Here is a 25,502-nt window from a genome sequence, read left to right as displayed (position 1 = left end):
TCTTCAAGACCTCTTTAACCTCCTGAAGGAGCAGTAAAAACTTCTCCTTGGAAAACCAAACCACAAAAAACTATCTAAAGAATCTCTCTATTGGCCACCTACATCTTTTAAACAACCCAGATGATCTCTAGAACCTTCTCATTAACTACTTGGCCCATGTGAAGGACTCCTCGAATCTTCTGTTCATAATGCACAGACAGGGTGAATGAGATTAAATGGACATTAAGTGTGTAAAGCCTCGAGCCATGTTTTTCCTCTTATTTGTCACTAAGTGAACAGCAGTCAGTGGGTTGGCTGTGATAGAAATGGTCAGATTTAAAGACTGAATCATTATGGCCAGACATCTTCGTTTGAGCATCTCCAAAATGGCAAGCCTTGTCGTCTGAGGAGTGACAAGCTGCGTACTGGTGACAGGATGTTGAGGGATGATGTGGAACACGCCTGAGCCATTGCAGCTCCAGCTCATGACTTAGAGGACTTAAAAGGATGTGCTGGTAACACCTTGATGCCTTGCTGCACTTTCAGAGGTCTCGTAGAGTCCATGCCTAAGCAGGTCGGAGATGTTTCAGTGGCAAGTACCAGCGACTTATGAGGCAGGGGTGGTCATAACGTTTTGGCTCATAAGTGTTTTTTTATTTCATTAACTGATCCTTTGTCCTTGTGGCAATTTTTATTGCTTGGTATAGGTCAGAATCCTCTTTTGCTGAGCCTTACATTAGCCAGACTTGGCAACAGTGGCAGTATTTTATTGGCTCAATTAAACAGTTGTTTTGTTTTTTCATGGGATTTATTGACACAAGGAAAATATAGAATATCACCAGCCTCATCCTTTAAAGTCATCTTATATCTTTATTTCTGGCAGGGAAAAAGGATTTCAATATCTAATAATATATTTCCTCTACATATGTTACAGGTCTTGCTGTACTGGAAGTACACTTTTATATCTCTGTTTATATCTCAATATCCACAATTCATGGCCTATTCTTTATTCTTTTGTTCAGAGATCAAATATTCATGGATTTTCAACGGACAACGCAGCTTCCTGCAGCAAGACGCTCGCCGCTTTGTCTCTCAGAGGACGGGCAACTTGTACATAGCCAAAGTCGAAGCCTCGGACGCCGGGAACTACACGTGCGCGGTGAGAAACATGATGACCAATGCGACAGTGCTCAGCTCCCCAACCCCCGTGGTGGTGAGGAGGGACGGTAAGCATCCTCAGTTCGCCTCTGCTGCCTCCTGGTTATCTTGCGCACTGAACTGACACACGCTGTCGGAGGGAGGGCGAGCCTGGGAGATAAATCGCTTGTCTTGAGCGTGACACTGTTTTTGCTTTTGCTTACGAGCAAGGCTTTTGCACCGTCCCAGAGCCTCTGAACTATAGAGGGCTATGCATGCGAGAAACCCTGTCTGTCTGCATGAAGGCACATATTTACATAACCAGAAATGTAGTGAAACTGACAAAAATACATGCAGGCACAGACACATATACACAAAGCAAAGAGATTGCCACACTAAACCTCATCAGGACCGTTTATGTGTACCACTTCACATTTCAGCTGAGACAGATATGTAATCCAAACTCATCCATCCGCTAAGCCCAGTGCTGTTGTATACGGCGTCAACACGGCCGCCCGCTCTCTGCCAGTGTCATCTGCACCTTGGCTCTTAGATCTTATATGAATTACAGGAAACAGCATGCCCTTGTTTTGTGTTTTGACTGATTTGATTTGCTGTAATCCGTCATGCAGCAGTGATGGGTGAATACGAGCCAAAGATGGAGGTTCAGTTTCCTGACGACTTACGTGTCTCCAAAGGATCCTCTGTGAAGCTGGAGTGCTTTGCCTTAGGAAAGTAAGTGTCAGAAACATTAGCATGCTGCAGCTTTACCACTCAAAATGCTTTGTGAAACTTGTGAAGAGGCCAGACATCCCCTATTACAACAAACAAGCTGACAAACATGGCAGCGGTCCTTCTGGTCAGCGTAAGTGGGAGCATGTGGCCAGCCTGACCTTTTTGTGTGTGTGTGTGTGACCTCTGCAGCCCTGTGCCTTCCATCTCATGGAGAAGAGCTGATGGAAATCCACTCCCTGGCAAGATTAAAATCAATCACGCCAGTGGGGTTCTGGAAATTCCATATTTTCGCCCGGAGGATGCCGGTGTGTATGAGTGCGAGGCCGAAAACAGCAGAGGACGAAATGTTGCCAGAGGGCAACTGATATTCCACAGTAAGAGCCATGTAAACATTTACTTTCTGTGTCTCTAAAATACTATCTTATATCCTGCACCTCAGTATTTCAGAGTTTGGCATTTGTTGTTAAGGGTTTTTTGTGTATTTTATTATTTGTTCTATTCAAAGTGATTGGGTTATTTTCTCAGTATGAAATAGCATTACAATGTCAAGATAATTGGGGCTTTATTGGAGCCTCTTAGCTCTGCTTCTAGTGGCTGTGACATTGAGGAACTCCCCTGGCATACTTAGTATCCTATCTTTTTGTAGAAAATGAGATTGCTCACACGTCAGCATTGGTCTAACACATCTGGAGAATCAGAAGGAAGCGGATGTCAAGCTGAGAGCTTTGAAATGAGTTGTATTTGTAAGTTGTCATAAAGCCAGAAAAGACTGTCCACGTCAGTGAACATTCTTCCGTTGGCAGATATGAGCGAGACTGTTCCTGTCTTCTGTGGCGTACGTGTTGATAGAGAACTAAAAATACTAAAAAAGGTCACAAGGTCTGATTCATGTGGTGTTAAAATTAAACTGTAAATTGTTGTTGCTGAATAGTTTGTCTCTGAAGCAAGTCTCATGCAAAAATACACTTCAGTGTTCTTTTCTATATACATTCCATTATTTTATCCATTTATTGTTCATTTGATGGCGACAGAGCATCTTAATGAAGTTTAATTTAGTATAATAGTATAAAACACAAAACATAAATATGCTGACGTAACTAAGGATGACAATTTACATACTTAAAGAAAACACAAGACTAATTCAGTACGTGAATAAACTCGTATTAGTTTGATGTGTCAAAGGTTTCAAAGTTCACCTCTAATCTGCTCTCCTTTAGCATCAGTGCTTCTTGGGCTCTATTGAAAAAAGATCCCATACTTACTTTCTTAAAAAAATGTATTCAAAGAAAACAACATTGATACATAGATATTTATAAATCAAATACAACAAGGTGTAATGCTCGCTTATACAGCAACGTAATCTGTACATTCTTGTCATAAACTACTGGTGTATATGAGCTGTATGAGTCAGAATGGCTCCAAATGAATCTGTGACCCATCTGGAATTACTGTGTGGCTGTACAGGGCAGTTCTCTGTCAGCTCAGGGTGGAGGAGCTGTCACATGTCAAAGGTGTTATTTAGATTTCCCTTGCACACTTTCAGCTGTTGCTCGTGTCCATACGTTCAACATACATCATTCTCCATGGTTGTATGTGTCCTGAGTGACATTTTGGTCCCTATGGAAGATGATTTAATGGTTCATGTCAAGACAGGCCATGGTCACATGTGAAGCCCGGGATTCTCCTGCTTAGAGGCTGAACCCTCTCCTCGTGTTCTATGTAGGCGTAAGAAATGAGATAAGTTGATAGTGCCTCACAAGCGATGTCTCATTTGTTGGTTGTGTTACCTCAGAGAGCTGTTTAAACTCTGCACATGTTTGCCTGTGTTGATCTCTTCTTAAATACATGCTGAGAACAAACATTGACTCAGCACTATTCAAGTGCCTCTACTGAGAATCATTGTCGATTGTGTCTGAAATAAACATTGCTCGCTGTGATTAATGGTCTTGAAAACACCTCAAACCCCAAGATGCACTGAGGGCGCATTTGTAATTGTAAATGCAAATTTGATAACAATCCATATATGACTTGAATAGCACTTATTAGAACGCATACTTCCACCAGGGCGCAACAGACTCCTTAAACTCAATCAAGACGTGTCAAATTACAAACACTGATACATATTACTCCTCTAACTCATCCTGAATTTTTCATCTAGATCAATGATTTATTCCCTGACCCATCCTTTCACCAAGTTTTGTGGTTATCTGTTCAGAGGTTTTCAAATCATCAAACTGGACTTTCCTCTACGAAGGCCCAAAAGTATTCATATGAAATCACATTCAAATTCAATAGATCTGCATTTCTATTTGTATTTGCACCAAATTGTGCACACTCATTAATATCAGTCCCTTAAACATGTGTGATGAACAATGATTCTCTGAGAAATCAACAAAAATGTTTGAAAAACACTCACAATGTTAAAGAAATAAATTGAAAGAAAAATCTTGGGTTGTCCTCTGACCCAGATTAGCAACTAATGCAATTGTTTCTTCTTTGGGTTTCGCTCCAGCCCTTCACAAAATCAATGGAACTTTGTAGTTTCTGCAAAACTAGCAAACGAAGATGAAAAGTAAACTTTCTTGGTGCAGGTAATTACATCAACAATAATGATTGCTCGCAAATTTACCAAACCAGCAGGGTAGCAGCAGCTCACATTCACAAGCCAGTGACTGCATAAAGTCAATCTCATGGCACCTGTTGATTTTTTAAAGACCAGACCATTTGCAAAGGAAGTAAACCCATTAACGCAGCAGCACATCATCTTCTATTCTTTAAGATGGACAGAGCAGTCGGATCACAATCAGACTTCAATGTGAACACTAGAGATGCTAAGAAACCAAGAGTAATGTATGTTATCAGGTTTCATCTGAATTGAAAATGCAATTTAGTGCCAGGTGTAAATGACACAAATGACAGCTTCCAAAAGTAGATATTCCCTGAGGTAGATATCATTTTGTCGATATGATAACTCTCGATGGAGACATTTTTGTGAATCAACAGGTAATAGGTTGTTTGTCATTTTATTAGAATCTCATAATTGTGTTATAAATAAGAACTCAATTTGATTTATATTATTCAACTTTTTTTGTTGTTTAGCTAAAGAGGAGCGCTGTTCAACATTTATTTTCTTTCCCGTTTAGCATGATTTTGCCTAATGCAAGCATGTGCAAAGTCACTATGTAAATATAGCATTATTGCTAAAGCTTGTTCTAGCGTCTTCCTTCTGTATTATTCTTTTTTTTTTTTTAAGTTTATTATTTGTTCTAATGACATCATATCTCACGCTGTTAGAGAACATAAGGGAAGCCCCGTGTTATTGGCTTTGATTATCGCCAGCCTGTGACACACCCCCTGATAAAGTGACAATTAAGTCTTTACAAGCCAGCTCTGTTTCTATGTGAGCCCCACTTGACTGCACTGTGCAAATGTAGTGCCCACAGACATGATGCCATAAAGACTCCAATGAATTGGTTAGCCACAAATAAATTAATTAATATAAGCTAAACAGAAAGGAAACAGTTCAGTAATATGACACAAACAAATTAACAAGAAGAACAAAATAAGGAGGGGGCACAAGGTTTTTAATGGTTTTGCTCTCATTAAACTTAACTTGACGATCAGTAATCTGTGAAATCCCTGCAGGAAGCAACAGTTTTTTTTTTAGGATATTTACAGTTTAAATTTGGCAGCATGTACTGGTGGGATGTATCAACACCCAGACCACACATACCCTCCCCCCCTCCTACATTCTTCCTGACTTGCTTCTCACTCCTCTCCCCGCTGATTGTATTAACAGTTTTGTTTTGTGAAGTTGCATTTTTCTTTTGACTCACAGTTCACTTATCCTTGTTGCCGTCACAACCCAAGGAGCTCTGCAGATCATACTGTATTGCAAATTAATGAGCACTTTTCTTTCCTTTGTTATCTGTGAACCTGTTCATCTCAAATCCCACTGAAGTGTGCCGATTGCACAATGCGGCTGGAGGTCAGTCCCAGGCACTGACTGTGTAATGAGCTGCTGCCCGGCTAATTCAGGAGCTAATTACATGCAGCACGGGGATGCAAATTGAATGGAACAAGTGGTGCAAATTTGCCTTGGCCTTTCATGTATGTTAATCTGACCCAGAGTCCATCTGTCGAAACAGGACTGACATTGCATGTTTCAAGTTAACACCCATGTTATCGCAAAATGCGTGCTCACAAAAAAGGGATTTGGATTTAAACCACAGGAGATGCAATAAATCTGTAATCTGATTTTTTTCCTTGATAATTATTCATGTGCATTTCCTCTTCTCCACAGATGTTGAACATCTGCACTGGGTCCAGACTCTGAAAGATGCTCATATGGCCATCGATGCTAATCTGCAATGGGAATGTAAAGCCATTGGTAAACCTAAGCCTGCATACAGATGGTTAAAGAATGGTCAGCCTCTAACAGCAGAGGTGAAAACGCAGGAAGAAACACTAACATATGATATTTATGTTAAAAAATTTTATAGACAACAATGGTAATTTTCAACCCAATAAATCTACTATTTAGACAATAATATGCATGTGGCCTGATGTACAGGGGAGGATCCATGTGGAAGCTGGGAGACTGACCATATCCAGGATCAGCCTGTCGGACTCTGGCATGTATCAGTGTGTGTCAGAGAACGAGCATGGAGCCGTCTACGCCAGCGCCGAGCTCAAGGTTGTAGGTAAGCACTGTGTTTGCCTCGTATCATTTACAACGAGCTGTACCAGAGGCGAGGCAGAGGTACAGTCTGTGTACATTGTTGTGAGTAGAAGAAAAGCTCAACCCAATCTCAAACTAAATGAATGAATGAAAACAGGCTTAGGCGGTTCCTCAGTGAGCCGTGGCCTTGCTCTTTCATTTCCATAATTATCTCATAGAATAAGCCGGTCTGCTGTTGAAATATAATTTCTGTAATTGCCGCCGATGCACTTCACATTTTTGGCTGATGCTCAGCTGTAACCTTAAATGGCCTCAACGTGGGCTCTGCTCCTCAGCCTCCCCGCCTGACTTCACCCGGCGCCCCGTGAAGAAGTCCACGGTGATCCAGAGGGGGGGCGAGGTTGTCTACGAGTGTCGCCCCCACGCATCCCCGAGGGCCACGATCTCTTGGTGGAGAGGGGGCGAGCTGCTGAAGGACGGCAGGAGGTAGGCTATTTTGCTCTATGCACCACCGCTCGTGCCACTGGTGGCCCATGTAAAAGTCTTTATTCTTGTGGTCATGTTCCTTTCTGGGACTCATTATTATGTATTACTTCTGCTTAAGGGGACCCTAGAAGTCAGGGTCGCATGAAACAGCTTCGTTTTGGTTCAAGAAAGTTTTTTTCTTTTCTTCAGATGGACACCTTATTCTTTACATGGATTTATATGTCAGTGTGCGGCTTTGAGTGATGTCTTTTTGAGTGGACGTAAGAGCGAGGTCAGGATCCCGAGTCTATCAGTTCTCTATATCAAGAGCAATATATGATTTAGTTGTTTAAGGCTTCCCACAGTTTCTGAGCTCTTGAGGGCAGTCAAAGTGCTGGATGAAGGGAAGACACCATGTAAAGATGCCATTTTTGTGCAAGCCACAGAGGAAAAACAATCGTCTACAGACTTTCAGTGAAAGTCTTCCTCTGACTACATGACAGGCCACACCGTGTCATGATTCAAGGTCTGAGGCAACACCTCCGAACTACAAAGGAACAGCTTGTTGTTGCACTACGCCTACGCAAAAGCTAATGCAAACAATAACAGCCGGTTGGAGCACAGTATGAGAGCTGCTTCTATAAGGTGTTGGGTGGAAATGAAAGGAAGGCAAATGTTATTGTATAAGTTCAGTGAAACAAGGGCTGGCCTGGGCTACTTTGAAAAAGAACCAACAAGCAAAAAATAATTGCCCGAAATTTTCCAGCAGCACCTAGATGCCACTAGCCAAGGCTTTGCTTTTAACATTTATTTGAGGTTATCCCATCTTCTTGATCTGTGTTCCAAATCAAAATCATTTAACCCATTTTAGGACGTGTCAGCACAAAGGATCTAGTCCAGCTTGAAGAAGCCAATGTCTCCAGCGATTCTACATTTCTAGGTTGACTCCAGTAGAGCTGCTGATGACCCATCTTGTCTCTCTTGCTGGAGTGTTGGACAGGCCACGAGCTAAGGCTCTCGATCATATTAACTTTAGGCACATCATCAAGGAGATGGAGAGTCAGAATCAGAAATACAATGAGGTGCTATCAGTCAAAATACATTTAAACACACATATTCCTCTATTTACAGGGCTATGTTTCAATAAGTTGAGAATAAATATACATTCACAGTCCACTGGGATCATATTTGCATTTTCATTGGCAAATATGCATCTTATGATAGCAATATAGGCGAAAGATGGCAGTGTACATATCCAGGATATTTTAGCTTCATTCCTGGTTAGTAAGATGAGGTGGAATTTACCGTCTATGGGTTAAAACATTATAACCATTAATATTAATGAATGTGGGTGCAAATGTTACTCCCTGTACTGACATGCTGGTTTAAGCGTATTGACACGATACTGGATCATTCATCATGTTTGTTGAGGGAAGGAAGGACATTATTGGCAACCTGGCATTTCCCCCCCTTAAAGCTGTTGTTCAGCACATTATGAGACATGCAAATGAAAGCTTGTCTTTTGTGTGAAACACCATCAGGAGGCCTCGTCAGTCTCGAAACGTATAATGGACTTAATTGCGCCAATTTTCTGAGAGAGCCTTGGCTCTTTGTTCCCGTTCGGGCGGCAACTTAAGTGAGTTACAAAACGTTCCATAGGAGAGATTTTCTAACAAAGAGCGAGGGCGGGGAAAACAGAGAGGTCTGATTTCAGTCAGTCTGTCTCAAGTACACTGTTGCTTCTGAAACTTGTTGATTTTATTTTCTCTCCAATACTGATTTCAACAGCAGTCTTTTTTCTCTCTCTTGTCTTTTGTGTGCGTGTGTGTGTGTTTGGTGTATGTGTTAACATTGTGTCCACCGTGTATAAAATCAAAAAATTCTGAGAACATGCCTCAGAAATACAAGGAATACATTCAAATGGTTCTGCCTTCAAAAGCACAGTCATGTGCATCGGTAAATAAATGGTTGCTAGAATGCCCATGTTGAGCAGCAGCAACTTGCACTTTAGTACAGAGTTACAACCACCCGCCTCAGTTTTCTGGGTGGAATTGGCTTTAGCTCAAAGTGAACATTGAGTCAAAGAGCAGAGGAGTGAGAAGTTTTTTTCTCTGGATCCATTTCTTAGATCTTTTCACAGGCCTCCTGTCTGTCAGAGGATTTATTTTCAAAATCCTGCTGTTGATTTTCCAAAGCACTGGAAGGTTTTAGGACTGTAAATGCATTTCTGATCTGCAGACTGCCTGGGACAAGTCTGTTTTTCTGTCCCCCAGAGTCAAACCTGAACATGTGAAAGCTGCATCTAGTTTTTTTGCTCGACATGTGCGGAACAAACTCCCAGAGAACTGCAGACCTGCTGCAAATAGCATTTCTTTTAAATCAAGACTCAAGTGTTGCTGTGTTAAAACAAACAAATAACCAAAAGAAATATTATCTTAAGTTTCATCTGTTTTTTTTGTATATATCCAAGCAGTCAAATATCATGGAAGTGTCAGAATGACTTTTTTCCTTATCCCAATCATAAAATACGGCTTACAGGCTGTAGACTGCTGTACAAGAAGAATGCTGTTTATTTTTTGTATTATTTCATCTCTTCATTGTCTACATGGATCCTCAATTTGTGAGGCGGCTGATGCTTTAACCTCCCGTCAGTTACAACAGAACATGAGGACGTGGGTACATCTTTTCACCATATCATCCAAGGTTATAACCGGAAGCTATAACTGTATGCAAGTAAGGATGACATCTCTTCACTAAAGTAAAGCCAAAGCGCTGTGGTCACCCCTAGTGGCTGGCTGTCCACGTCTTCCACTGACCACACTCTGTTTCTTACACCTAATCCATCCCCCTAAAGGTACAGGCTCATGCAACTTCAAAACCCCTTGTTCGTCCTCAGTCCACGGTTATGTTGGTAAGATGCAAGGTTTTGCCCCAGCTGCTGCTATATTTGTCTCAACACAGGAATTGCCGTGGTAACTGAACTCTCGACTCGAGTTTTTAAACTCTTCAGTAAGGAGAACTGTTGAGTCTGAACGTTTCTGCTGAATGGCTGAGAATTAGCTTCACAAGAAAAAACGACAAATGACACATTTTGTCCCTTGATATTTCAATTTGAGTTAGTTTCCTGAGTTCAGATGTTTTTGGTGCATCTTTAAGGTTAACCGGAAATTGAGGAAGAAAATCCAGAGTGGCTTTTTTTAAAATACCTTTTTTATGCCCCGCAGTAGCAAGACGAAGATCGGTGGAGCAGCCGTTGTCAATTATGCCCCCAAAATATAGAGCACACTACCGATAGATATAAGGAAAGCAAGCTCGGTAGATATTTTCAAAAGAAAGCATAAAACATATCTCAACAGCCGAGCGTTTACATAGCATTGCACTGTACTTTTTTTTAAATGCTCTAATTTCTTATGCCATGTTTTGATTGATAAGCACTTTGAGCTGTCCTAACGGTTATCCCATGGTTACTGATCTGCTTTCGTTTACTGTAATTTGACTCTATACTGACTCTGGTTCAAAGCTACATTTGAGTGGCTACAGTTGCTAAGGTAGTCAAGGGAAAAAACACTCAAGTTGTTCTTATTATCAAGTGGTTTTACACATTATTAAAACCACTTGATAATAAGAACAACTTGAGTGCATTCTGTTGCATATGAAAGGTGCTATAAAATTAAAGCTTATTTAAATGTTACATTTTTTGCACATAACTTACAGAATACTGTATGCCGACTTCTAGTTTCACTTTGCAAACTGCTACTATGTGAATTGAAGTCCATAGATGCTTTCTCTCCTTTTTTATATTTATTTCTAATTTCCATTTGTGCTCATGCTGGGATCAGTATGTACAGGCAGCTTTCCATGGACGCTTCGTAACTCACAGGACCTGCGTCAACATGCGACCGGAGGGATTGATTCGTTTTCATGTTTTCCATTGAGTGGTCATGAGTAAAGGGAGAAAAAAGAATTACCCATGCATTTCCCAGGCAGCGCATTTGGGCGAGAATAGAAATTCACAGCATGGAACAGAGTTTGTCTACGAAGCAGATAGTTCTTTACCTTTCTATTTGTTTTGCAGCTCATTGCCCCTCAGGTCATGTTCTCAGTGCGCCTCCATCACTCAGCGTTTGATATGTTTGTCAATAAATCACTGCAAAGCACCCCCGTGTCAGACATGCTCTCTGGGTCTCAGCTCAGCCCAAGTGAATACATATTTATTCTCGGGAACCGGTATGAAATTGTTTGTGTGTTGTGGTGTTTTTTTTCGGAGCTTGCTGCTCACAGTATTTCTGTTTGATTTATTGAAGCCAAAGGTCACAACAGGAGAGCATTATCTGCCTCGTTTATGCATATGTTTACATGCTCTCCCGCTTGTCTGTTCAGAGCTCAGGCGCCAGTAGCAGTACTCCAGGCTTAAATGTGAAGTTTTATGAAAGAGGGCGTGATATCCAGTGGAGATGTGGGGGGGGTATTCTACTCTCACTTTTTTTCGCTCTCAGTTTCTGGTTGATTTTCTTACATAAGAGCTGAGTTGAAACAGTTTTGACGCAGTTTTCACGTTGAGTCGTCTTCAATGACTAAAGTGTACTCAGGGATAATTACTTTTTTTTTTCCTGATTTGCCTCTCGGGGCTCATACATGTTAAATGGTTTTTGGTAAATGGCCTTGTATTTATAGAGCACTTTTCTAGTCTTGATGACCACTCAAAGCGCTTTACAGTACAGTTTTTGCGAATAGATGCACTGTATGAATGTGCGTGTGAATGGGTGAATGTAAAACTGTTCTGTAAAGCACTTTGAATGGTCATCAAGACTAGAAAAACACTATATAAATATAAAACCATCTACCATTTACACTTGCATTGCTGTAGACTATTTCAGCTGTGGGTTTAGCAGGGTGCAGCAGGGGGCGCTGATGTAATCAACACGTGTTAGCTGTCATGTGTGATTGACAACAATACAAGAGCTACATGTTACCGCATAAACTTACAATCGCTTACAGCTCATTCTATAGCAACAGCAAAAAAAAGGTGCAAACAGAAGGAATCTAAACGTCTTATCACTGACCACCTAATGTTTATCATGATTTTAAGCTCTACAAATAAAATATCAATCACACATGTTGACAAGGGTCATAAAAAGGGTTTTATCTCTTGATTAATTGACTAGCCATTTATGTAAACCGACAACTACTAAAATCCAATAGTCGAGAATGCCCTTGTTGTAGCCATATGCAACCTCTACTTCAATTTCAACTTTATTTCTCCCTGAAGGGCAATTGGTTTTGCTCCAAGACAATGACAATAAAGAAAAAGGCATAACATTGGCACAGAGTGACAGATTTATGGATAAATCCAGGTTGTTCTTAATATTGTTGAATAAATGTAATATGGTTGAATAAATACAGTAAAAACTAAAAGAATAAATACTATATAAGATATAAAAATATCATAAAAATCCTGAGTAATCAAAATCTGAGTTTCAAGTGCTTCTCATCAGACTCCCAGTTTTATTCCTCCTGTGAGACCCGCCTGATGTTTTTTCCCCAAGTGTGATGCTTCTACATGCATATCTCCCATGCTACTGCCTCTCAGAGAGGCTTGTAGCACGTTGATACAATCTGCCACGTGCTGTAGAGCGATAAGGCTGCAGGTAAAGATCCCAGTCAAATCTGTGCTGCTCCCGTCCTCCTTCTCTTCCTCCTCATCCTCCTCCGCCTCCTCTTATCACCAGCCAGCCCCACACTGCTGGCCTGCTGTGTGTCCAATTAATATGTGCGTTTTAGCTGATGAATATATGCCATCAATACTGTGCTGACCCCACAACAAAGCTGTTCTGCCTCAGCTAAGATAATTGTTATCTTCTGAAGCGTGCAAATAGACTTTAGGAATAGATTCTGAAACCTTCATTCAAAACCAAATCAAGAGGGGAGGGAACAAAATGGCCTGAGAGATGAGGTCTCATCTCTCAGGCAGGAAGTCGTCCCAGTGATCTTTATCGTCAATTTTCCTTCAAATAACATTCAAATAAGTTATTGATTGATAAGGAAATGAGAGATCTGAGCCCATGATGAACTGTTTCAGTTTTGCCACTCTCCTCAGACAGACTATCTTGGAGGACGGAACCCTGCGCATCACCAACATCTCCAGATCTGATGGCGGCAGGTACACATGCGTGGCCAGAAACCAGTTTGGAACCTCCAGTAGCACAGGAACTCTGATGGTGAAAGGTATTTGTCTTTTTTCTTTTTTTCTCTCTCCTAGTTTCCACTACTGTACCTTCCGAGCCGAGGGTGTAAACTTTTGTTAAGGGGGAAAAAAATACCAGCTCAAGCATGAAATTGATAATGAAATATATAGCCGTTTTATGTTCCCGGCGGTTTGACAGACGTATAAGTCATCTATGGTTTTGTCAGCTGTGAGTTATTGTTCATGTAGCAGAGTGGGGCAAAGCACCGTCATCCACACGGCTGCGAGTGAAGAATATTTTCTCAACATTTAATTTAAAAGGAGCTGGAGAAGCAATTTCAGATTTGGGTTTTTAAAAATAATTATGATTATAGTGAGCAATTCCTTCTCTCTCTTTCTAGTTGACACCATGATTGCAGTGTGTTTAATTATTCATTAGAGGGTTATGGGGGGCATTTGCTTCCTAAGTGAAGTATTTTAGGTCATTTATACTGATGGAGCAGAATCGGGACTATTCTGGATGAATTAAGCTTTATTACCTTCTTCATTTGGCAGGATTTTATGGACATAAAGTAACAAAATATTCTCCTTTATTTCCTGCCTTTTCCCATGATAATGTAGAACCCACCAGAATCGTAGTTCCACCTTTGAGCTTGGACGCTACCGTGGGACAGAGCCTCGTGTTGCCCTGCGAGGTGTCCAGCGATTCATCCCTGGTCCCCGTCTTCAAGTGGTTTTTCAACGGCAAAGCCATTGATTTCATCAGACAGGAGCACTTTGAAATGATTGGAGGGGTATGTATAATGCGGTTGAACACATTATTTGATATCGGGCCAAGGATTTGACCGACATAATTTTCTAAAAGCCAGACCTGGTATTGAAGCGCCCGAGCTGTTTTGTTCTGCCAGGTGATTTCTGTGATAGTGTATAACGGGGCTGAGATGAGACAACATTTCAGTGTGCAGTCATTTCTAATAACGAGTGTTTCTAAACCTTATGATTCTTCATCAAACCCGGGATAAAAAATATGGAATGGGATGATAACAGGCGTTTATATGAAAAAGACCCACTGCATCTGAATGATATTGACTGTATGTCTTCCGCGAAGTGTGGCAGTAAAACAGAAATACATCTAATCTTAACGGAATGGTTTGACATTTTGGTCAATATAGTTGTTGCCAAAAAGTATGATGATGTCATGTATGGGGCCAGACGGTTGTTAGCCTATAGCTTAGCATTTACTCTGAAAGCATGGAGGAAGCAGATAATCTGACAATCTACACTGATATAGCGATCAACTGGATCAAAAAGCTTGGGGCAGAAACACTTCTATTCAACAGCCGTATAAATATTATGTTTATAGTGATCAGTAGGTCCACTTACAGTGTTCATTGTGGGTCTTTTCATACATGTCTCGACTGTACTGGGTCTGTCAGTAATTAACAGTTTCTCTGTGTCTCTTTCTCTGCCGAATGAATTGAACACCCCCCCCCCCCCCCCGTCTCCTCCGGCTCTCCATACATGGTCTTAGTTTACAAATTCTGTTACTTTTACCCAGTCGTAAATGTCTGATCACACTGTTTGTGCGTTTGAGTGTGTGTGTGCATGTCTATGTGTGTGATAGAGAGGAAGAGAGATATGGCTGCAGTCTCTTGCCGCCAGGCTTTGCCAGTAGGGCAGCTATGAAGAAAGATTTGACTAATTGAAAAAATTTGTGTCGATCAGTGTAGATATCATGCCGTCATTTTCAAACAAATATATGTTTAATCTCTAGCAGGTCACTGACCTCAGCTGAGTCTGTGACGGTTTTGGGGGGAATGTGGGTAAGCTCACACAGCTGTGGTGCTCTGTGGATTGAGGTGCAGCCAATGTCCTCTGTCCAACAACTGACACGCATGAGCCCCTCATAGAAACCACTCACACTAATGTCTATCTGTTAAATAAAGAATCACAGGCAGAGGGCAGTTAGCCTGGTAAAATGGCAATATATATGAATTTAGAGCTTTCTGTTTGGATAAAAGAAGATGTCACTCTTTCTTAATTCAGGGGCTACGAAGATGTGACCACTGATGACCGAGTAGTCTGTGGAGGCCGAGCCGACATGAGACGTTCTGGTCTATTGTAGATTTCTTATTTCTATCAGCATCTTGTCCTGCCACTACCGTTGATCGAGCAGCTCTCAAGCCTCATTGAGATTAAGAATCTCTTATCAAGGGAGACCTGGCCAAGATCGGCAGCAGCACTTGAGAAAACACAGCACAGGCAAAATACACGCAGTTACGACCCAAAAAAATAAACACAACTTAAAAACAAGATCCGAAGAACCAAATAAGATTCTAGAAACACAACAGAGTATGTTAAAAACAGCAACATCTTATACAGTCTGCCTTTAATTATTTTATACTGGTTTTAAAGGCATTTAGTGAGATTAGCTTTAAAGGGCCCATATTGTGTAAAATACATGTTCTAGGCTTTTACTATCCATAATTACTTGAAGGGAGTTAGTAGGGACCCTCAAAGTATGAAAACAGTCACTTGGCTGACTTTTTCGCTCAGTCCATTCGAAGAGATACTGTATGTTATTGAATCGTCACGTTAATTCCTACCCAGTATGAGTCATATGGGTTCGCACACGTCTCTCAGCCCCACCCAGCCGGTACCAGTCCAGCCTCCGAACCCAACACCCCTCCGCACCCGAACATGATACCAAACAGACATGTTGCTGAGCTAGCAGCTTGTTAGCTACCACAGGCTAACCACAACAAACACCACCGAAGAAACACTGCAGCGTTGGAGGGATGCAAGGAAGATAATGGGTCCGTGCACGTTACTGTGAGAGACCAGCTGTTACACTTTATTCCTTCTGACGTGCTGTGTCATTGTGCTCAGTACGAAGTAAAGCCTACGTTACTCCGTACTGTAGCTCCCCTTTGAGCCCTTGTGTCACAGTCGTGCCCGTCTAATTCAGAGATACCAGCAGAAGTTACTGAGTGCTGTGTCTTAAGGGAGAGCCTGTAACCTGGATGACATTTTCTGTTGCCCAGAGGTGATCTCACTGAATGAGAAAATCAATCAACTTCTCCTGGAAAAAAACAGGAGACTGTATTTCTGTGATTACAAGATTGATGCTCCCTGGCTGAGAGCGCCAGGCCCACCGCAGGCCCTGTACAGCTCTGACATGTTCACACTGTGCATAAGGAAACCCTCTGTTTTACTTGCCATTGATTTTAATATAAACCACTGAATTTTGAATCCCTAAAACTCGTGATGAGCTCTTCATCTGAGCGGTAACAATAACGTGTGAAAACAGCAAACACTGATCTGAAGGAAAAGAAATGTGTGCAGCTTTCATAACAATATAAACGTGAATTCATGTGTGTAACCACACTGCCGTGTCATTTTGTTGATTCACTTGTTGTGAATCCAAGCTTCTCTTGTGAGGTTTTATACAATATGACACAGGCCTTTAATGTGGGATGTTCAGGATTTTCCATATTCTCATGACTTTGCCCCTTTTGGAGTTTTTTCTGTCTTCCTGAGTCTCTCTGATACGTATGTGTCTGTGTCATCAGGGATTTTCAGGTGACCTGATGGTGAGGAACATTCAGCTGAAGCACTCTGGGAAGTATGTGTGTATGGTACACACAGAAGTCGACACCGTTTCAGCAGCAGCAGACCTAATTGTCAGAGGTACGCCTGTTCCCCCTCACTTACACCGCTTGTCATTTTGCAGCAGTCTCTCCAGAGGTGGTCTGTTTCTTGTTTTGTGGGGTAGTATGTGTGTGTTTCTTTAGATTTCAACACACAAGCGGAATCCCACTGCTGTCAGGGAAGAGATGAGTCACCTCGATGTCAGGTTTCAGATATGAACAGCTTTAAGAGACTGTCAGATTGACAGCCGTGAACTTTTTGAAATTAAAGGGTTGTTCACTCTTTAACCCGTGGGCTCAGTGATCACGGCGCTTTCTCAGATACAGGTAAATTACCTCCAACGCTTCAGGGCTGTAATAAATATCAGAACCCAGCTTGAACATACTTCACCAAAAAATCTTAACAGCACCATATATTTTGTGCATTGCATCTCTGAAAAACTTGAACTGTCTTTAATATTTTAAACATATATGATATATTTGTGTTTACATGTATATGGACATATGTGTCTCCTCCTTTAAAGGGATAGTTCACCAAAGCATGAAAATTCCCTCATTATCTACTCACCACTATGTCGATGGAGGGATGGTTGTCAGGAGTAAACAGCAGTGCATCCAAATCCAATACAATTGAAGTGACTGGTGACCACTTCTTCAAAGTTAGAAAAAACTTAATTTCACCAACCACCCCAATGGCGAGTAATTTTCATTTTTGGGTGAGCTATCCCTTTAAGGGGTTAAGCTGTCATTATATATTACTTGTTTTACTTAAGAGGAAGAGCTGTCGCTTTGCCCTGAGATGTGGGTGACTATTTACTGTTACTGTAAAACAAATGCATTTCCTATACTGAAAAATTGGTTTTCATCGCTGTTTTGTACTCACTTTTTTAAATTTCAATTATATTTGCTGGAAGTTAAAGAATATAAAAAAGACTATATCACAACTTTTTCTTTTTATAATGGCAAGTAACTTTGGTTTATCGATAAGTACAAAAAGTACTTAAGTAAAGTGTAATTGAAAAGTTAATCAATCTTAAAGTGCTTTTTAAATTAAGTCTGCATTCTGCTTTCCTTTTCTTTTTTGCCTTTCTCAGGATATGTTTTAAATTAGAGATTTATTTATATGGAGACATGAGTATAGTTACCAAACATGAATTTTATTTCATTGGTGTTGTGGATTTAGCTGTGTCAGTGTCAGTGTATTTATAACATCTCGATTCCACCTCTGAGCTGCCACAGTGTATTCGTGCTGTTCAACGCTGGTTCAATTATTTGCTGTTGTTTTGTTGTCTATTTGTTTTACTGCTCTCTCCCTTTTGCATTTGTTTGGTTTGCTGTCAGCCTTCTCTCCCTGGTTCCGACCTTTGCCAGTCTGCACCAACCATAAGCCTTGTTTGTTTTTATCATAGCTCTGAACTCTTCATCTCTGCCTGAGAGTCTGGGTCATTTTGGGTCCTTGCCCAGGGTCTCTTTTGCAGGTTGAACAAATCAGTTTCTGAACACCTCCCTATAGGGTACAAACCGAAGCCTGTTGCACTTATAGAATCCAATTCCAATTAGAAATTGATCGGTACAGATGGAATAAAATTATTCTTTTTAATTATTGGTTTTTAGAATTTTCTAATAAAAATGGACGACTCATTTCTTAGGATGGTTTTTTCTATTATAGCACTACAACAGCTTGTAGCCATCACCAGTGTCTTCTTCCTCTATTTGTTCTGGGAATTAAGGGATTTGAGAACTTTACTTCTAAAACTTGCATTAGTAATAAATGTACAGTGCTCCAAAAAAGTTGCCGAGTATAAATCAGAGGTCTGTAATTAGGCAAAAGCTCCGGTGTCGTTAACAGTCATTACATAGAAAAATTGTGATGAAGCCTCCTGAAGTCAAATTAATGGATCTTTCCTTATGTTTCTCTGAATTTATTAAGTTTTTTCATTCAGTTTTTATTGTATAATTTTTATTTTAGTGTTTCAATATATTAAGAATATTTTTTTCTCAGTAAACCGGTTCACTTATATTTTGTACATTCATATTTCATACTTATGTCATATATATACAATTCGTTAATACAGAAAACGCAAGAGAAGTGTAGGCTGACCTCAAGCTGGGCATTAGAAGTGTTGTACTGGCAAATCCTGGCGGCAAGAGACTGCAGCCAAAGTCAGATGCTGCGGCTTTGACACGCAGATTGTACTGTATGTTTTTTGTCTGACTAATCTGAGACAGAGCATTGTTGATACCCAGTGATCTTCTTCCAAGCAGCAGGTCGCCCCGCTGAGGCTTCACTGCTACTTTTTGCAGAGATTTGCGGAGCTTAGCCGGAAATCACATCACGGTTAGCCAAGTCCCGGCTTGTTTGTTTGATCTCATGTTGCTGCTTAAACTAATTTCAATTACATCACTGTTGAAAATCCAGCCTTGTTTTCCCCAAATCCCTGGTCATTAAAGTTGTCTCATTATAAATACTGATTTCTCTCATCTCAGTTTGCTGGTTGAGACTCACACGTCTACATTTTTAAATGTCTTTCTCGTTTGACAATTTAACCGTTGTGATTCTGTGGATTGATAACACTGGCCCACCCTATCTCCAGTAGCCCTGAATTTGGGGTTGCTCCCTGCGTTATGAATCAATTAACAACTATGTTGGGATCTCAGTCTGACGTTATTCACCTGCCAGGATTTCATTTGTTTTGGCTGTGGCTGTCCATTGAGGCTGATGTAGGAACATCTCCTTGTTTCTGGATATTGCAGGACCCCCGGGTGCCCCGGAGGGCCTGGTGGTGATGGACATCACTAACACCACTGTGCAACTTTCCTGGGGCTCTGGACCTGACAACCACAGCCCTGTTACCATGTACATGGTGCAGGCCCGGACCTCTTTCTCTATAGGCTGGCAGACTGTGAGAACAGGTAACATCTGCAACACCATCCAACTCTTTTATTAAACTAGTCAGTACTGAGGACAGACTGTGTCATCTGTGAGGCTATGATCGTTCATAATGTTCTTAGAGAGTTTGTAAGCTGTTTAGACAGCTGCATTCCTTTTAGTGCACAGTAAACAGTTAACAATGTAGTTGGGGGTTGTGATATCATATGTTGATCTCTTTGCTACTTAATTATCCCATAAGAAAACAGACATTGGTTGTACTTTTCAATATTTTCCCAAACCCTAATTTAAATTGTCGAGTATAATGTTGTGTATAGTAGATGCTAAATAGAAGTCATGATGTAGTTCTGGAAAAAGTCCAGTGATCATGCAACATGTTTGAACAGCTATTTATTTTCCTGTGCATAGTTGTTAGGGAATGTAGAAAATAAGTCTAACAAAAGCTGAAAAGAGATAAGGCAACAGGCCTGAAAACCAATACAGCTGAAGAACAGTTGTATCTGTTGCAGCCTCTTGATTACATTAGCATATACAGTAGAAAATACAAGTAATGTTAGCATGCAGGAAAAATCTGCTGTTTGTCTGCTGCACAAGTTAAAAGCACAGTAGCTCCTTTAGACTGGATTCTGTATAAGTGACTTCCACATTGATGAAAAACTAGATTTAGAGTATATTCAAGAGGTCTTGGTGCAGAAACTAGTATTGGGATGTAACAAAGCTAATTTAATGTGTTGCTGTGATTAAGTCCATTGATACTTTACTTCAGTAGACTTGTTTTAAGGTACATTTCACATTACCTCCACGACCTATCAGAAAACATCTGTACTTTCTGCTCCACTTCCTTTTTTTTAAAATTAGTTGCATTACATGATCACACTGCAGCAGCTGCATCACTGGTGAAACATCTGATCAGGATTCAGAATGGGCCACTGAGACTCGGCCATTGATTATTATAACAAAGTTTTTTCAGTAGCATCATCTGCAGCAGTCTTTATCAATATGTAAGAATCTGTATTATTCCTGTATTAAACAATACATACAGTAGGCACAGTTTGGACATAGTTGGCTATTGTATCTGGGAAAAGGATACACTCTGCAAGTACTATTACTTTCAATACTTTAAGTATATTTATAAGCAAGTGCTTACTTTCACGTAGAAAAGGTAATGTCGTAGCTTTACTTTGTTAAGTATATTGTTGTCTAGTTATTGGTAGTTTTACCTGTTTACATTTTTTCATCGCATTTAGGTGTAAAGTTGTATCATCATAACATGAAGAGTTGTCGGACATGGTGTTGCCCTTGAATGTACTGTATTTCAAACAGTATTATAAGGTTTACAAATGTCAGCATCTAATTGTTCTAAATGTTTTCTAAATGTGTTGGAGACTAAATGTGAAATGTGCCTCAGTATATAATAATAATAATAATAAAAAAAAAAAAAACACATCTCAATTCTAAATTCTTTAATCCTAGTTCCTGATTCTGTGCCTGGACAGATGATGCATGCCACAGTGAAGGATCTGAACCCCTGGGTGGATTATGAATTCAGGGTGGTGGCAATCAACAGTGTTGGTGTAGGAGAACCCAGCACGCCATCAAAACAGATCCGAACCAAAGCCGCAGGTATCCTCTCAATTTGTTGTTTCTCTTCATAACAAATTAATCATCCCACTTTGAAAATGTAATTTAACTTTTTGATGAGTTTCCCTCTCCCTCAGTGCTCTGTGTTGTTCCTTTTCATGCCAGTACTTTGATTACTGAGGCTCATGCTAAATAAGTGGAAATTTAATTACACTTTTAAACATTTAAGAATCAGTACTGTGTGTGTGTGTGTGTGCATGTGTGTGTGTGAGTGTTACATAACGCCACAATTAATTGATTGTTACATTCATTGATAATGTGACACATTCCCCACACATGCCATTAGACATCAACATGAACAAGTGTCTATTTTGAGCTGGAGTAATTCCATCCTGCTGGTTGACTTAGATTGAACAAATGTCCAATTGTGTCTCACACACGGTGCCGACATACGCCGCTGGTCTAATAACTGCACCGTACATGAGTGGTAATGCCTCTGTCAACACAAAGGCCTAATTCCTCTGCTGTGTGATTAACCCGTTTGTGTAAATAAGAAGCTTGTGATGAGTGGCTGTGATCACCTCGTTTAAAGCCGTGAATTAACAGAATCCTCTGCACCTGCCTTACACACAAAAGTCCAAACCTGAGGGGTGATTACGTTTCTTTTGTGCCTCTTTAGTTCCCAAGGTTGCACCAGTTAATGTGAGCGGCGGCGGAGGAGCCCGAGGAGAACTTGTCATCATTTGGGAGGTAAGAGGATCATGGGTATTTGAGTGGGCGTTGATTGTGGGAGAGCATTCTCTGAATCTTTGGACAAGAATGGACTTCTGGCAGGGTTAGTGTGGCTGAGGGTTTCTGGCTCCAGCGCAGTGGCTTTTAATTAAAGGCGTAGCTTTTCTGATTTACTGCCTGCAGTTTTCCCTTGTTGTCCAAACCTTTACCAAGATTTGCTAGCAGGAGCAAATTTCGTATGTTAACATCTGGAATTCCATCATTTGGGTGTGATTCAAAGTGAGCAAGATTTTAAATCTGTATTTTCCCCAAAACCCGTTTTATCCCTCATTTAATTTCTATGCACACTTGTTTATGTTAAGACGTAACTTTTATGTTCTTATCTCAGCCAGTTCCAGAGGAACAGCAGAGTGGAGAGGACTTTGGCTATGTGGTGGCTTTCCGCCCACTCGGCAGCAGCACCTGGATCCAGACGGTGCTGGCATCGCCCGATGCATCCAGATATATTTGCAGAAACGACAGCATCGCACCCCTGACCCTGTTTGAAGTGAAGGTGGGCGTGTACAACAGCCTTGGGGAGGGCCAGTTCAGCCATGTTGTTCGAGTTTTTTCTGCGGAGGAGGGTGAGTTGATTCACCTGCATACGCTGCAAAGCTGATTGTGTTCATTCCTGAAAATGAATGCTTTCACTCTTAATGGCAAACATGTATAATTCATGATCTATCCCCTTTAGAGCCCTCGGAGGCACCAGCAAGAGTGCGGGGCCGCGCTTTGTCAGCCACCGAGATAGAGGTGTACTGGGAACCAGTTCCCTCGAGGACCAGCAGGAAGAAGATCATTGCTTATGAGGTATGTGAAAAAACAAGGTGTAATATTAGCGTTACATGGAGCTTCAAAACAAGGAATACAAAATAAATCCCAGAATGACTGACAGTACAGTTCGCTGGCGTTGAGCTGAGTCTGACTGCCAATAATGACAAAGTTGAAATGTTCTGACATTAATGTAGTGTATGTGTTGGAGCGGCAGGTCTTTCAGGGGCTAATCTCAGGGATGAAGAGGTCTGTTGGCAGCTCCTCTAGACTTTGAAAAGAGCTCAATACCCAAGGCTGTCTGACAGCTGCTATTAAAAAAATATAAAATAAATAAATAAATAAAAGTGTGAACATCATACATCACTATCCCCTACAACAAAAACACTCCTGGGATTTGGCTGTGGAAAAACATAGATAAAGACTCTCTCTCCTAGACCCCAGATATATGGTCGGGTCTCCCCAGGTGGGCTGAAGCTTTGAGGTCAATGGCAGTGTTTGGTCCACACATGGTTATAGAACAGGGGATTGTAGCACCATAGGGACGCCTCATGACAGAGAGAGGGAGACAGAGCAAGGGAGCTGTGCTGAGAGTGTTCATTGTAAACACACATAATTTTTTTTTGCTAAATTTGATTGATTTTATATAAAAAATAGATTGTATTTTGGAAACTTTTTCATTTTGTTTGATTTAAAATTTGAAGCTTGTCCTACTTGAACTAAGACCAATGTTTATCACGTGTTTTAATGTAGGATGCTTCTACTAACTGGCCAGATACTACTCATCAGCCATTTTCAGAAAAATACCCCAGAGACGAATTGGGTCCTGACATTTTCTGGAGTGTGGCTTTCACACATGAACAATGCAGCAGGAGATTTTCGGCACAGACGCGTTTGTGGGGCAGTGTGGCCTAGTGTTTAGAGTGGTGGTTCTCCAACAGGAAGGTTGCCGGTTCAAACCCAACTCTCTCCCATCAGCATGACGAAGTGTCCTTGGCAAGATACTGAACCCATGAAAACCTCCTAAAATGTGTATTAGTTGTAAGTAATTTTGGGCAAAAGCGTCAGCTAAAATGATATGTAATGTAACAAATGTAAAGTAATGTTAACAACAGACACATCTCAGATGTGAGGTGTAGAACAGCATGCGGGAGGCAGGACCTAAAGTAGTACGTCCACTGCGGAGATTACATGTTTTTGTTTACAGCGCATCAACAACGGCGTGTCTACTCTCCTGACATCTTTGTTGCTGTCGTCTACGCGTCTGGCACAGCTTTTTCACAGCCTTCTGCAGACTTCCTCCGTCCAGCCCCCTGGCATATTGTCTGCAGAAAGTAGACTGTGGTGTCATCCAAGTGTCCATAACCCCCGACATTCAAATTTTTATGTGAACTTGAGAAACTTTAATATCAAGAAATATGTTAATTTTGATGTGGTGTATTTTCCGACATATCATGTTGTATTCCTGCCTGTAAGGAAGTTAAAAGGGGATGTGGTTAAACAGTGAGCTGAATTGTGAAAGAGAGATATAAAATGCATCTGTTTAATGGAGACAGCCCTGTTTGTTTTGCTCTGTGTGATATCAGTAACCTCACTGTGCTGTGTATTGATGAATCCATGGCGCTGTCCATGGTGCTGAACTAGCGGATTGATTTGTTGTGCAGTGGCTTCTCTCTATTTTACATTCATTGTACAAATACCCCAAAAATATCACAGTAAGACATAAATACTCTTCTCAATCACGTAAATTATCATGACATTAACGTAGTCTAAAGCCTCATATTTTTAGCATTTAATGAAGCATGATGTTTAGCTTCTACTGACTTCATGATATAGTGGCCTCCAACCTTGTACAAGGTTCAGGACATAACTCAAAATATTTGGTACATTTCATTGTTCACAGCAAGTACGCAACGAGGGAAGAAAAACACTTGAACCTCAATTACTTCCAACATGCCAACCCAGCATAAATAATAATAATAACTTAACACATTTGAATTCTTCCAGCATGCTCAAATGGTGTAATTGTTGTACTTGTTCTATAATGTATGAATTTGTCAGAGCGGAGGCAAATTAATATTAAAGCTGTCTCTGGTGCTGGTGATGAAGTAGTGTTTCTCCTTATTACTTAACTGAAATATAATTTACAAAGATACACAATCATAACAGAGGTAAGCTTATTCATCCCCTTCCTAAAATAATTATTTTATAAGAAAAGAAGTGATCATATTAATATTTTGTTCAAATCACTTTCCTCTCTCTTTCTACAAACATGCAGCTTATCATCCATCTATCATGATCAGGGTCATGATGGCAGCAGACACACATCCTTCCTCTCACCCACATCCTCCAGCTCCTCCTGGGAGACCCAGAGGTGTTTCCAGGTTAAATTAGATAATTAACCTCCCCAGCTTGTCCTGGCTCTGCCTGTGTGTCATCTCCTAGTTGGGTATGTCTGGATATCCTTCACGTAGAGGCATCCAGACGTCCTCAAGATTAGGGTGAAAAGAATGCATGAAGGTTTGATTGGTTTTGAAAAGTAAAGCTGTTGTAGACCTGATGGTGTTCACTCCTTCTTTACAACTCTAAATTAGATGTGAGCTGTCACTCGTTACTGTGACCTGCTATGGTTTATTATTGGATTTAATTTTTTTTATA

The 25,502-nt window shown here is 40.8% G+C and overlaps 1 protein-coding gene across 1 annotated transcript in view; it reads left to right on the top strand.

The window, feature by feature from the left end:
* LOC133960402 (contactin-4) overlaps positions 1–25,502 on the top strand; it is a 47,505-nt gene that overhangs the window by 7,543 nt on the left and 14,460 nt on the right. Inside the window, 14 exon segments of the mRNA XM_062394974.1 lie at positions 1,002–1,205; positions 1,749–1,851; positions 2,041–2,225; positions 6,155–6,297; positions 6,425–6,554; positions 6,868–7,018; positions 13,095–13,222; positions 13,803–13,975; positions 16,754–16,871; positions 19,586–19,744; positions 21,195–21,344; positions 21,982–22,052; positions 22,423–22,657; positions 22,768–22,883. Of these exon segments, the coding sequence (XP_062250958.1) occupies positions 1,002–1,205; positions 1,749–1,851; positions 2,041–2,225; positions 6,155–6,297; positions 6,425–6,554; positions 6,868–7,018; positions 13,095–13,222; positions 13,803–13,975; positions 16,754–16,871; positions 19,586–19,744; positions 21,195–21,344; positions 21,982–22,052; positions 22,423–22,657; positions 22,768–22,883 (2,066 nt within the window).

This window comes from Platichthys flesus, chromosome 2, assembly GCF_949316205.1.
Source record: "Platichthys flesus chromosome 2, fPlaFle2.1, whole genome shotgun sequence".
NCBI lineage: Eukaryota > Metazoa > Chordata > Actinopteri > Pleuronectiformes > Pleuronectidae > Platichthys > Platichthys flesus.
The sequence above is the reverse complement of the archived record's forward strand: the minus strand, read 5'-3'. Positions and strand labels throughout refer to the sequence as shown.